General features: G+C 42.3%; 1 protein-coding gene across 3 annotated transcripts in view; it reads left to right on the top strand.

Moving 5' to 3' along the window:
- The window catches only part of GPC5 (glypican 5), a 690,193-nt gene that overhangs the window by 107,108 nt on the left and 568,188 nt on the right, over positions 1–14,897 (top strand). For all 3 annotated transcript variants that reach the window (XM_054056381.1, XM_054056380.1, XM_054056382.1), the window contains exon 3: positions 818–1,512. In XM_054056381.1, coding sequence (XP_053912356.1) covers positions 818–1,512 — 695 coding nt within the window. The remainder of the gene's footprint in view (positions 1–817; positions 1,513–14,897) is intronic.

The following is a 14,897-nucleotide window of genomic DNA, read 5'->3' as shown; positions in this document are numbered from 1 at the left end:
GAATAATTCTCCATTTTATTAAAAATTTTATTGAAAAATGTTTTATTAAAAATTACTCGGTATGCCCAAGGATTGCCACCTAGCACGTGAAACAAAATGTAGGTTTATCCGTTTAAGCATTATTGGTTACGCAGATCTTTAGGCTTAGAGAGGGTATATTCATCACAGTGTCTGAGAAGGGAAATTCTGCACATTCTAGCACACTGCTTGACCTTAGCAATTGCCAGACCAAAAAGCTTTGTTCAAAAGTACAATCTCATGTGTGTTTGGTACATCTCCGTCCTTTGGAAGACAAGACAAAACTGTTTGATCTATTAAGAGTTAAGTTTAATTAAATGAAAGAGTGGTTTAAACTGTTACTTTTGCCCTGGATTTAGGCTTAAGACGAAGGACTCGAAATGGAGTGACTGAGAACATTTTACTTTCTGTTGCAACTTGCAGAATGAGTTGTGAGAGGAGAGAGTTAAAGTATGCATATACGTAGACAGATACAGTAGGGCTTTGTTGTATTTTTTAACTTAATAACTCAGCTTACAATTGATTTCCTTTTATATTTTTTTGGATGGTATTTAATATATCCTGCCAAGAAAATATTTGGATTATTAATTGTATTGTAGCACTACTTTTAAGTTTTGTATCTATATACAAAAGATAGTTGTCATAGTTTGTGAGAAGTTTGTATCTTCATATATTCTAATGCAAAAATGCATTAGGAATGAGTGTAAGATGTCCTGCTGTAATTGTTTGAAGTTCTTACCTTATTTTTTCATTTTTTAAACCTTAAAAATAATGAACTTTTTTTTTTTTTTTTTTACAGAAAACTTTGAAATGCTTATCAGGCTGGCTGAGAATTACACAAGCACGCTTTTCTGCAGTACATATAGAAACATGGCTGCCGAGGCTACTACACATGTTCAGGAGTTTTTCACAGATGTTGGACTCTTTGTATTTGGCGCAGATGTTAGCACGCAGGAATTTGTCAACAGATTTTTTGACACTTTGTTCCCAGTAGTCTACAACTACATAATTAACCCTGGTCTGACTGACATTTCACTAGAATATGCAGAGTGTCTCCGAATGGCGAGAAGAGACATCAGGCCCTTTGGTAGTGTTCCCAAAAAGGCAATAGGACAAATAGAAAGATCACTGCTACCCAGCCGGACTTTCTTGCAGGCTCTAAATTTGGGGATTGAAGTGATCAATACAACAGATCATCTACATTTCTCTAAAGACTGCAGCAGAGCTTTACTGAGAATGCACTACTGCCCCCACTGCCAAGGGCTGACTTTAAGTAAGCCCTGCATGGGCTACTGCCTCAATGTCATCCGGGGCTGCTTGGCTAACATGGCAGAAGTTGATCTTCATTGGCGGGGATATATTCAGTCCCTGGAGGAGCTCTCAAATGCCATGAGTGGGACACACGACATTGAGCATGTGCTTCTAAACTTTCATTCACTTGTTAATGATGCTCTTGTACAGGCTCATATCAATGGGCCAGAATTATCTGAGCAGGTAAGAAATTTTTATATCCATGCTTGGTGCAAACATGACACTAAGAAAAGGAACACTGATAATGGTTACTATTTTTCTCATATAAAATCACTTCCAAACTTTAAAAACTAAATATTTCTTTTTTTCACTGACTCTATATCAGACCTATGCATTTCGACCCATCTTTCACTTAATCTCTCTGTTATAATTGACCAGTCCTTTCTCTCCCTGCTGCAGCGCAAGTGCTTGTGGAGCAGATGAAGGAGCTGGAGTTGTTTAGTCTGGAGAAGAGGATGCTGATAAGAGACCTTATCACTACCTACAACTACCTGAAAGGAGGCTGTAGCTAGTTGGGTGTTGGTCTCTTCTCCCAAGTAACAAGCAATGGGATAAGAGGCAATGGCCTCAATTTGCATTAGGGAGATTTAGATTGGATATTAAGAATTTTTTTTTGCTGAAAGAGTCGAGAAGCATTGGAACAGGCTGCCCAGGAAGTTGTGGAGTTACCATCCCTGTGGGTGTTTGTAGACGTGGCACTTTGGGACGTGGGTTAGTAGGCATGGTGATATTGGGCTGACGGTTGGACTTGATGATCTCAGGTCTTTTCCAACCTTAATGATTCTGTTATTCTCTTTGATCTATAATTTGGTCAAGTAAGACTATGATGCATTGCTCTCTTGAAACATGATAATCTAGTCAGTCAGTTCTGATTTGCTGAGGATGGCTTGATTAGGTATCAAGACTTAATTATGGCAGTAAATACTTTCTTTCAGCTTTAAGAAGTAGAGAACATGAATTCTGTTGAAATTGGCTCATTAATATTTATTTATTTTATCTTCAGTTACTTATGAACTGTTTCAAATTTTGATAAGCAATTGATATATTCGTGATTCTAATAAACGCAGAAAAGATGATTATATGCCAGCAAATAATGGCTCACTGAGGCATGCAGAAGTCTCTGCAGTTTTAAAAGTGAATTTAATCACAGTAAGTACTCTTATGAGTTTTAAAGAAGCAGGAAGAGAAAAAACCTTTAAATCTTTGAAAGTATGATATATATGTGCAAATGTTAATATGAGAATCAAAAGAGTATTCTGCTTAGTGAAACATTTCTACAGCGCTTTATCTGATCTTGTGTGTGTTTGTGTAAATAACTGTATATAAAGGATTTTTTCTAACATGTTGCATGGATATGTATATTTAAATCTAATATACATTCATACTTTAAGCTCTGTGTGGTGTGGAAAGACCACTAATGCCTGTGTAATACGACTTCCTTTTACAAAACTTTTTTTCTCCCAGCAATTTACAACTTGTTCCCTTTTCTGTTTCCATCAGCAGAGCAATGCCATGCTGTCTGCAGCTGGAATTTTTCTTTCCCTTTTTCTTCCTTTTTCAAAGTCAGACTTTTAATGCCCGCCTCCCACAGCTCTGCTAACAAATAAGTGCAGCATCCATTCATCATTTCTATACCTGAATATTATTCTATCCTATTCTGCAGAGTCTAATGGAGATGTGTAGGTCATGCAACTACAAACATATTTATGTATGTTCACATATATAAATATTTACATATGTTTTATGACAGTTCTGTGTTCCTAATGTCTGTGTATGTCCATTTCAGTACTGGTTTTGCTCAGTGCATAGTGGACCTTTTGCTTTTTAGCTGGTAGGAGTTGAAATAGAGATTTTTTAGCAGATTTCTTTGTGTATGCTCATGCCTATACAATATAAATTTGAGAGCGCTGCATCATAAGATACAAGAACAGTATTCATTATTAAGATAATATGAAAAAGGTGATCTATAGTCCTTAACCCCTAGATGGTAAAAATGCTTATTGATATACAAGACATTGTAGATTCATCCTGTGCTTCTCTTAGTGCTCAGCCTGAGTTGCCACAAACCATCTCTGAGCTTGCACATAGCCAGGGAAATCCCCACTGAGAGCAACTATGTAGGCTAATGAACAGGCAAGAACTTTGTAACTTATTTAAGCCTTATTTAAGGCAAACAACCTGCCAACGAACCTATGGAAACTTGTTTACAAGTTGTTATAATCTCTTTCATGTAGTCTCCATTCAGTTTTGGTAGCCACTGTCAGTATTAAGACAGACAAAAAGAAATTTTAGCAAGGTTTTAGCAAGATTTACAAAATTTTCCTGTGGGTTCTAGCCTCATATCCCCAGCATAAGAGCATGTTTCTGTTCCCTTTATGCTTAGGTTAATGGCATGGCCCCATGCCATGGAAGGGCAAATTGTTGCGTTACTTACAGTGGGGTTCAACAGCAGCTTAAGCCAGTCTCACTCTGGGTTGCCCAAGTCCTGTTATGGCACCATCCTCAGGTGTTTCCACCCCTTTCCCTGTGTGCACACTGCTTTGGCAGATGAAAGTCAAGCTGGTTGATCAAGGAAGCCATCTGTAAGAGAGAATCTCCCTTAGCCATGTTTGTTTTTTGGTGTATGAAGATAACTGAGAGGTCCATCAGAGTAGAACAAACAGGGAACCTGAGAAAATGTGAAATGGGTCCAAAACAACAGCTGAAGGAAAAGGGCAAAGGAACAGGAGAGAAAAGTCACAAGACGTTGTTATTAAAACTTTCCTCCAAACCTTACATCAAACCATTTTTCTTCATTCCCAAAAGATCAATGGTGTTTGGGATTAATATTGAATAGAAGAGATGAAAAGGAATATTGATTAGTTGTTCGTTGTGTATTCTGGGCACTGATGTTTTGGGGATCTGCAGGAAAATGAAGTATGTGACTATGATATTAAAAGCTATCTATGCATATAAAAAAGTGGGGATCAGAAACACAACAGAAAAAAAATCACATAGACAAATTCTGGCATTTCCTAATTTTTGAAGCGAGGAATTTGCACTATAGGTTTGGTTGTATCCATTTTTTTAATGTAATATAATCCTACAAAAATTTGGAATGGGATTTTTGAAAATGCTATGTCTTTGTTGTGTTCTAACCCATGTGGACTTTCATCAGATCAGGTTTCCAAACAGGTGGGGATAACAAAAATGACAAAATTCTGGAAGTTCTCAAGTATGTTTGCTGATCATAGTCTAATTCTGAAAAAAAAAAAAAAAAAATTAAATGTGATGTCTCCTTTAAAAATTATGCATAATTATGTTGTATTTAAAGAGACTTTTGTCTTGCTCTTTTTTTTTTAATCTGTCAATACTAGAAAAAATAGCAACACCTTTCTTGTGTCATAGAATTCTAGTAGGAAGAAGTTAATAGAATGTATTTAGCACTTTATTTCCTTATTGATTATTTTTGCTTGAAATGACTATCTATGAACACTTGAAGAGGCAGAACTACTGTAATACAGTGATGTTTTGCATGTAATATTCCCATGAGTAGACATATTCACAAACATTATAAATGGAATATTTGTAGGGTTTGTTTTTTTATTCCTTCTAGGATCTGTTTTATGTAGCTACTTTTTATTGACATTTCTATAGTGAAAAGTCACACAGCGTTTTTCCATGCCATTCCAGAAAGTGCTGTAGAAGTGAACTAAACCAATTAATTTTTAGATTTAAAAAAAACACAAATGGGAAAAAGGTGATGAAAAACCTCTTTTGATAATCCCAAATACATACAAAACATCATCTGCAAGCTATAGTATAATTGCAGGTTTTATTTTTGGAAAGGAGTAGGCTTGATGGTCAACCAGAGATCAGATTAACAGCATTTCTGATTGTGGGGAGTGTTGTGCTTGGATACTTGTTAAGTTTCATAGCTTTACAGGCTAAGGCACCTAAGGAGTTGCAAGGGATCAGCATCCTCTGAAGTAGCGGTTCTGTGAACCCACTTCCTTAGTGTTTAAAATCTTTTTACTTACCTAATTGTATGCCTATAAATACAGCAGCTTTAAGCCTACTGCTTCATAGCTACTGCATTTCAGTTGCTTGCTTAAAGTGTATTAATCATTCATGTGAAGGAAGTTCACAAGCTATTTGAACTTATATTAAAAAATAATGAATTTTGTCACTCTATTTTAAAGAAAGTTTAACATTAGAATATGCTTATTATAAAAGTTTTGTATCAATCAGGTCATGAAACAGATCTAAAATTCATCACTTAAAAATAAATTGTAGCTATCACAAAGAATTGTACTCCTGAAATGGACTTCTATACTTATTCTGTGTGCATATAAATATACACAGTATAAAGATAACCAAAAGCGGTTATGGATTTGATAACAATCAGGGATATAATTATAGTATCTTTCTGTAAGGGAAATATTAGACTGTACTTCCAAACATTGTATGTCCATTCCTGATTTTGCTTTAAAAAATTTCTGAGTTATCCACCTACTGAAAATTCAGGAAAATAGAATAATGGAAGGAAAAACACAAGCATTTCTATTAACACTGAAAATTGAGGAAAAAAGAGTAAAGGAAGAAAATAAGAAACTTTTTCCCTAAAAAAAAGTCTGTCTAAACAACATTGTCATACAAATGTCTTCTAGTTATTTCCATGCTTTTAAGTGCACCCAACAGTATGTACACAGAAGGGACATACATTTATTATCAAATTAAGTGACTGTTTCACCAGTAACTTACCTTATTTTGCCTCATTAGTGGAGAGACCTTTCATCATTCTTTGACTTTGATTTATGTATGTTGCATAAGCTTTAACAAAATGGGTAAGGGTTTTAATCTCAGTTTTGCTTCTTTGGATTTTGTTTTCTTGCTTCATTGCCTAAGCATTATTCACGTGACTCCTACATTTGAATTCTGAAATTTTTAGAAGGAAATTATGTACATTTACTCTTGCCACCTTAATTTTCTTATTACTTTAACCTAAAATGAAATAAGAAATATACCATTTAGAGGTGATACATTCAAGATTTTGTTATTTTTAAATAAATATTAAAACAATATTTTATAAATGGGAGGGTTCAGAGTTGATACTACAAAAATTTTTCACCGAGAGTGTGGTCAAATGCTGGAAAAGGCTTCCTAGAGAGGTGACTGGTGTCAGCGTATAAGAGGCATTTGGACAATGCCTGTAATAGTATGCTTTAACTTTTGGTTAGGGTTGAAGCGTTCAGGCAGTTGGACTAGATTGTTATTGTTTTAAGTCCCTTCTAACTGGAATATTCTGTTTGTATCTGGTCTGGTCCAGTCTAGTCTAGTCTAAATGCTTTTATGAAATGACACAAACTGAAAATCGAAACATTGGTTGAAAAGAAACAAAAACTCTATATGTAAGAAGAATTAATTATGTGAAAACTAGACTAAAGCTGGCAGTTGTTATAGAATAACATAATCACTTATTACTTTGCAAATTAAGCAGATTACACAGCATTGCATAATTTATGACTGCTTTGGTTTGTTATCCATATTGTTTATATTTAAACTGTGCACTAAATTTCTATTGCAAAATTCTAGTATACTTTATCTGATGGGAAATATGTAAGTGTAGACGAATATATAACTGGCTTTTCCAAATAGCTGACTGCATTTGTCTGTTATTCATCTCAAGCATTTGCAAAATGGGGAGACATGCAGTGCCATTTTGAGGGACTTCTCCGATGCTACAGAAAAAGAAAAGCAGCTTGAGGGCAGAGAAAACTTACCATATTCACATCCCAGACTTCCCTTTCTTTTATGCTTCTACACATTCTTCTGCTACTTTGTCATGATTGCTCCACTTATCTTGGAAGATCAATCACTCTCCTTTCATAAGAGAGCCCTATTTAAGACAAGGCTTGAGGTGCACTTGGCATGAGCAGAAAAGAGAAGCACTATCAGTGCTGCACGCAGAGTTTTGTGACTTATGGACTGCTGACCTATCTCTGCTAGCTCCTCCCAAATCTTGGTCCTATTGCCAGTAGCAGGAAAGCAGCAGGGAAACAGGATGATTAACAGCTCCTTTACTTTAGACATCAAACTGCCAAACCACTCTGCATGTTTTTAAGTATTGATGCATGCTTGTGTAGTATGCATGTTGGATTACTTGTTTGCAGTTTTTCACTTGGAAAAAAAAAAAGAGGATTATCTCTGAAATAAGATGCAGAGAGATGGGGAGAAAGTGAATGTGAGTAGAGGTGAGGGGAGTAGATTGTGGTCCTGGGTAAGATCAGTAAGTCTCTCAGAATATCAACTCTGCTCTTTACAAGCTTTGGCTACAACAGCAACACAAAAGCCAGGACACTGCTGGATTTTGCTGTCAACATCCCATAGCTTATCAAGAATGGAGTTTACAATGAGAACGTGTCATTGGCAAGAGATCTCTGTCACTATAGGGGGGACAAGAAGGCTGGATAGTTGGTAATAAGAGGTCAGCAGAGTACTCAGCACCAGGATACCACTGCCAGGCCAGAACACACTGCTTCCATGGGTGGATGATGCAGACACTGCTGCTTTTCAGAGAAGAGCCCCCACCAAGGACAAACCACAATCTTCATGGGCAAAGACCGTGTATGATCTTAAAGAAGCAGCAGCTCAGATGTGTCGCATCTTCTCCTTCTTTAGATATTCCTCTCATTTTTTGTGAAACAAACTACTTTTTCACTTGGCTTTTGACATGTCCCCCTCCCTGTGCTGTTTCCTTTAAAAGCAGACACCTTCTGGTTGTTTTCATGCCTTGTTTCCATGGCAAAGTTTTTGACACTGTTCTCTTGTCATCCAGCAAGCCAGCTCTTGAGTAGAATTGTGCAGCTACTGCCAGGGCTCTAGTACAGGATCTGCTAGGACTGCAAGGGACATATGTCCTTGTTGAGCCTCTCCCTGTTTGGCCCTTCTTACTCATTCTGCCTGGATTGTTTTTACCTTCTTCCTCTAGGCATAATGCTTCCTTTTCTTGCTGAACACAAGCGTGCAGAATGCTGTAACTACTGAAAATTTCATTGACACTTTCCAGAGCATTTTTCAGGGCACTGTCAGATTGATGCCGCCAGTGTCCTTGTGTTTTCAGGATGTCAAAAGCCTTCATTTTTATGGTGATGAGGGGGCAAGGTCATAGTTTCATTATTCATTGGGTAAAGAGAGTGAAAAAACTCAGCTGGAAGGAATAGATGGAGTCTCCTATGGGAAGACATTCTTCAAAAATAGTAGGAAAATGTGAGAGAATGTGTGGACAGAGGACATTCTCTCCTGCTGATGGTAGTCAAGGTTGGTGTGCTGCCTGTCAATGTTTTCTTGCTTCAGATGTTGATTTGGAAGGGACACATTTCCTGGGGGAATTATAACCCCCTTAGTATCTGCTTGAAGGACAACACAGCAATGAACAAGCAACCTAAGAGATTTCTGGAGTATGTTGGCAACAACTTTCCGGCATAGGGGATTGAGGACCTGACAGGGAAGGGTGCTTTGCTGGACTGCATACTTACAAACAAGGAAGAATGTGTTTGCGATGTGAAAGTCAGGAGCAGCCTTGAGATGGTAAGAGTTCAATATCCTAAAAGGAACAAGCAGTGCAAAAAGTAGGCCCCCAACCCTGGATTTCAGGACACCAGATTTCAACCTCTTCAGAGGTTGGCTTGGAAATATCTCATGGGGTATGGCCATGGATAGTAGCGGGATTCAGAAGATCTGGTTGATGTTCAAGGATCACCTCCTTCAAGCTTAAGAAGGTTCTCTCCTGACAAGTAGGGAATCAAATAAAGGCAGCAGGGGTTCTGTATGATATAAGCAAAGAGTTCTTGGCTGAATTGATATAAACCAGAGTGTTTAAGAGCTAAAAGTGGGGGCATATGACCCAGGAGGAGTATGAAGATGGTGTGAAATATTCCAGGGTTAGAAAAACCAAGATTCACCTGGAGTTGTATATGGCAAGTGATGGGAAAGACTGCAAAAAACCTCTACAAGTACATAAACAGCGAAAGACAGACAAGGGAAAACGTGTGCCTGCTGCCGAATGGGTCAGGCTTACTGGTGACAGAGGACACAGGAAACACTGAGATATTGAGTTCTTTGTCTCAGTCTTGTAAGACTGGTCTTCAGACATCCAAGGACCTGGGTCCAGGCAGAAGGTCTGGAGCAGTGGAACCTTACCCTCAGCGGAAGACAATAAAATTAGGGCACTAACTAGATCAATTAAACTGAACACACATAGGATCATAGAATCATAGAGGGGTTTGGGTTCAGAAGGGACCTTACAGATAATCTAGTTCTAACCTTCCTCTCACAGGCAATGAGACACCTTCCACTAGACCATGTTACTAAAAGCCCCATTCAACCTGGTCTTGAACCCTTCCAGGGAGGAGGCATTCATATGTCCTCTGAGAAACCTGTTCCAGTGCCTCACCGTCCTTATAGCAAAGAATTTCTTCCTTATATTTAATCTAAATCTACCCTCTTTCAGTTTAAAGCCATTACCCCTTGTCCTATCACTAAATGCCTTTGTAAAAAGTCCCTTTCCAGCTTTCTTGTATGCCCCCATTAGCTACTAGAAGGCTGCTATGGGGTCTTCCTGGAGCCTTCTCCAGGCTGAAGATAAGTTAGAATCACAGAATCATAGAATCACTAGGTTGGAAAGGACCCACTGGATCATCGAGTCCAACCATTCCTAACAATCCCTAAACCATGCCCCTCAGCACCTCATCCACCCATCCCTTAAACACCTCCAGGGAAGATGACTCAACCACCTCCCTGGGCAGCCTGTTCCAGTGCCCAATGACCCTTTCCATGAAAAATTTTTTCCTGATGTCAAGCCTGAACCTCCCCTGGCAGAGCTTGAGGCCATTCCCTCTTGTCCTGTCCCCTGTCACTTGGGAGAAGAGGCCAGCTCCCTCCTCTCCACAACCTCCTTTCAGGCAGTTGTAGAGAGAAATAAGGTCTCCCCTCAGCCTTCCCTTCTCAAGGTTAAACAACCTCAGCTCTCTCAGCTGCTCCTCATAAGACTTGTTCTCCAGCCCTCTCACCAGCTTTGTTGCTCTTCTCTGGACATGCTCCAGAGCCTCAACATCCTTCTTGTGGTGAAGGGCCCAGAACTGAACACAGTGTTGGAGGTGCAGTCTCACCAGTGCTGAGTACAGGGGCAAAATAACCTCCCTTGACCTGCTGGTCATGCCATTTCTGATACAACCCAAGATGCCATTGGCCTTCTTGGCCACCTGGGCACACTGCTGGTTCATATTCAGTCGGCTGTCAACCAAGGCCCTCAGGTCCTTCTCCTCCAGGCAGCTTTCTAGCCACTCTTCCCCTAGTCTGTAGCACTGCAAAGGATTGCTGTGCCCCAATAGCAGGACCTGGCATTTGGCCTTGTTAAACCTCATACCATTAGTCTCCGCCCAGTGGTCCAGCCTGTTCAGATCCCTTTGCAGACACTCCGTACCCTCCAGCAGAGCCACAATTCCACACAGCTTAGTGTCATCTGCAAACTTGCTAAGGGTGCACTCAATGCCTTCATCCAGGTGATTGATAAAGACATTGAACAGGGCTGGACCCAGTACCGAGCCCTGAGGAACCCCACTTGTAACTGGCCTCCAGCTGGAGTTAACTCCATTGACCACCACTCTCTGGGCCCGGCCATCCAACCGGTTTTCAACACAGGAGAGTGTGCGCCTGTCCAGGCCAGAGGCTGACAGTTTCTGAAGCAGAATGCTGTGAGAAACTGCCTCAAAGGCTTTACTAAAGTCCAAGAAGACTACATCCACAGCCTTTCCCTCATCCAGTAGTTGAGTCACTTTGTCATAGAAGGTGATCAGGTTAGTTTGGCAAGACCTGCCTTTCATGAACCCATGTTGACTGGGCCTGATCACCCGGTTCTCTTGCATGTGCTACATGATAGCACTCAAGATTACCTGTTCCATGACTTTCCCTGGCACTGAGGTCAGACTGACAGGTCTGTAGTTCCCTGGATCCTCCCTGCAACCCTTCTTGTAGATGGGCACATCAGCCAGCCTCCAGTCCAGTGGAACTTCCCCAGTCAGCCAGGAATGCTGGAAGATGATGGAAAGGGGTTTGGAAAGGACATCCTTTAATACTCTTGGGTGGATCCCATCCGGCCCCATAGACTTTTGGGTGCCTAGCTGGGCAAGCAAGTCTCTAACCGCCTTCTCTTGGATCATGGGTGCCTGATTCCGCTTCTCTAGCTTCTGGGTTTGTACACAGGGGGAACAACTTCCCTTACTACTAAAGACTGAGGCAAAGAAGGCATTAAGTACCTCAGCCTTGTCTTCGTCTCTTGTCACTCTTGTTCCTTCTGCATCCAACAGGGACTGAATATTCTCCCTAGTCCTCCTTTTCTTGTTAGTGTATTTGTAGAAAGATTTTTTGTTATCTTTCACAGACTTAGCCAATTTGATTTCCCGACTTTTTCCCTGCACGATCTCACTTCCTCCCTGTAGTCCACCAAAGATGCCTGTCCCTTCTTCCAAAGCTTGTAGACATTCCTCTTCTTTTTGATGCCTCTCAAGATCTCCCTACTCAACCAAGCTGTTTTTTCTCCCCCTGCTGGCTCCTTTTCCGGAACACAGGGATGGCTTGCTCCTGAGCTGGTAGGATTTCATTTTTGAAGAGTGCCCAGCCCTTGTAAGCTCCCTTGCCCTTAAGGACTGTCTCCCATGGGACTCTGCCAACCAGCCTTCTGAACAATCCAAAGTCTGCCCTCTGGAAGTTTAATGTGACTGTTTTGCTAATCCCCTTCTTCATCACACCTAGAATTGAAAACCCTATCATCTCAGGATCGCTTTGTCCCAGGCATCCTCCAACCATCACATCCCCCACAAGGCCTTCTCTGTTCACAAACAGCAGGTCGAGGAGGGCACCCTCCTTTGTCGGCTCACTCACCAGTTGTGTGAGGAAGTTGTCTTCCACACACTCCAGGAACCTCCTAGACTGCTTCCTTTCTGCTGTATTGTACTTCCAGCAGATATCAGGAAGATTGAAGTATCCCACGAGGACAAGAGGTAGCTATCTAGAGACTATCCCCAGCTGCTTCTTCTTGGCTGGGTGGTCTGTAACAGACTCCCATCACAATATCTGCCTTCTTGTGGGCTCCTCTGATTTTAACCCACAGGCACTCAGTCCCTTCCTCACCATAATTAAGCTCAAGGGTATCAAAGCACTCTCTAACATAGAGGGCTACCCTGCCTCCTCTCCTACCCTTCCTGTCCCGCCTGTAGAGTTTATACCCCACCATGGCTACACTCCAGTTATACGAGTCATCTCACCATGTATCCGTGATGGCACTGACATCGTAGTCACCTTGCCCTACAACAGCTTCCAACTCCTCCTTCTTATTGCCCATGCTGCGTGCATTGGTGTAAATGCACTTGAGCTGGGCTGGCAAACCTTCAGCTCTCATAAAGGGAATAGAGTTCATTCCCATTTGACTGGTCCTTGGAATAACTAACACCACAGTGCCAGTTTCGTCCTTACTGTTCCCAGGTGTAATCACCCCAACTTGCTCTGTGGTGATGTACTGGTGGTCCTCTCCAGCACACCAGCTCTCAGTCACTGGAGTCCCACTTCCAGGCTCGCTCCCAACTAGCCTGGTCTCACCCCCCTCCCCCTTCACATCTAGTTTAAAGCTCTATTTAAGAGCCTAGCTAGATCTTTAGTAAGGACTTTAGTCCCCCTAGGAGACAAGCGTGTCCCATCCCTAGTAAGAAAGGCTGGGGGTGCGTGGGTCACCCCATGATCAAAGAACCCAAAGCCTCTCTCCTCACACCAGGCTCAGAGCCAGGCATTAATCAGCAGCTCATCTTTGACCTTCTGCTCCTCATTCCTTAGCACTGGAGTGGAACTAAACATTACTTGTGCCCCAGAGCCCTCCAACATTCTCCCTAGAGTCCTAAAGTCTCTATTGATGGCTTTCAGCTTTCTGCACTGTAAGTCATCATTGCCTATTTGAAATACTACCAGAGGGTAATAATCTGTCTCTTTCACCAAGGAAGGAAGTTTTCTAGTTACATCGTTCATGGATGCCCCCGGTAAGCAGCAGACCTTCCTGTGGAGCGGGTCCAGGCTGCGGATGGGTCCCTCCATTCCTTTTAGAAGGGAATCCCCTAAGACAATCACTCTCCTCTTCTTATTTACTGAGGATGTTTTTATGGTCATCTGAGGATGGCACAGCCTAGGGAATGTTTCTAGGCTGTGGGAGCCATCTTCTTCGTCCTTGGGGATGGGTTCCACCTGCAGCACTTCATAGTTGTTCCTCACGGGGATCTGGGGGTTTCTTGTCTGGGTGGGGGGAGCAGGTTTCCTGCGCCAGGCAGGAACTTGCTGCCATTCCCCATCTCTTGTTCCCCCAATCTTGCAGTTTGCAGGTGGGTGTTGCTCAGCCGCACCAGCTGCAACAGCCTGCTGAGTTTGCGAGAGGGCGCTGCTCCAGTGATCTGTCTCCCTCTCACATTCCCTGATGGTCCTTAGTCTATTTACCTCCTCCCTCAGCTCTGCCACCATGCGAAGGAGTTCCCCCACACGAGAACAGCTTCCACAAGCGGAGCCAGTGCCAGAGGCGTGAGCTGGTGTGGGAGGGGGGCACTGCCTACAGCCCAGGGTCTGGGGAGCTGCATGGACCCACTGAGGCTCTGCCTGGGTGGCAACATCGATCCTGCTTGCTGCAGCACCCGGAGCCGTTTTAATCTGCCGGGTAGCCACCATGGTCCACGGTCCCTTCTGGCCGGCCTCCAGCCCCTCTCTGCACCCTCCCTGCTCGCTCGCGCTGCCGCTCGAGCTGCCCCGTTACACTAACGTGCCCCGCTCCACTCAAACTGCCACGCTCGTCTTCGTTGTGCTCCGGGTCTCTGTGCTCTCAAGGGACCGTTTAACTCTCCCGCAGTAGCCGCCGGCACCGCCCCCTCCCGTCAGGTACCGCGCGGGATCGTCTGCTGCCGCGTGTTGGGAGCCGAGCGCTGCCGGCCCCGCTCCCGACTGTTTTCCTGGGCTTTTCCCGTCTCAGGGAAGTGCTCCACCGCCTCAGATGGTCACCCCACTCACCGTCCTGCCGCTGGATGCCGCCGAAACTTCATGTGGGCTGACAAACAGCACACACAAGTGCTGAGGCAGCTGGCTAATGTCATTATGAGGCCACTGTCAATTATCTTTAAATGGTCTTGGCGACTGGGAGAGGTTTCTGAAGACTGGAAGAAAGTAAATGTCACCCCTAGCTTCAAGAAGAATATGAAGTAGGATCCAGGAAACTACAGGTCAGTTAACTTCACTTTGATTCCTGGAAAAGTGATGGAGCAACTAATTCTGGAAACCATTCCACATGGACAGAAAGGTGATTTGGAGTAATTAGCATGAATTCACAAAGAAAAAACATGCTTAAACAACTTGATGACCTTGGTAGGACACCCAGCTTGCCAGGCTATTGGACTCAATGATCTTAAAGGTCTTTTCCAATTTAAATGATTCTGTGATTCTGTGATATGGGTAGAGCAATGGATATCTACCTCAACTTTACTAAAGCCTTTGAAAATGTCTCTTAC

Source organism: Cuculus canorus, chromosome 1, assembly GCF_017976375.1.
Source record: "Cuculus canorus isolate bCucCan1 chromosome 1, bCucCan1.pri, whole genome shotgun sequence".
NCBI classification, from domain to species: Eukaryota; Metazoa; Chordata; class Aves; order Cuculiformes; family Cuculidae; genus Cuculus; species Cuculus canorus.
Note: the sequence above shows the minus strand (reverse complement) of the source record. Positions and strands in the feature narration are given on the sequence as shown.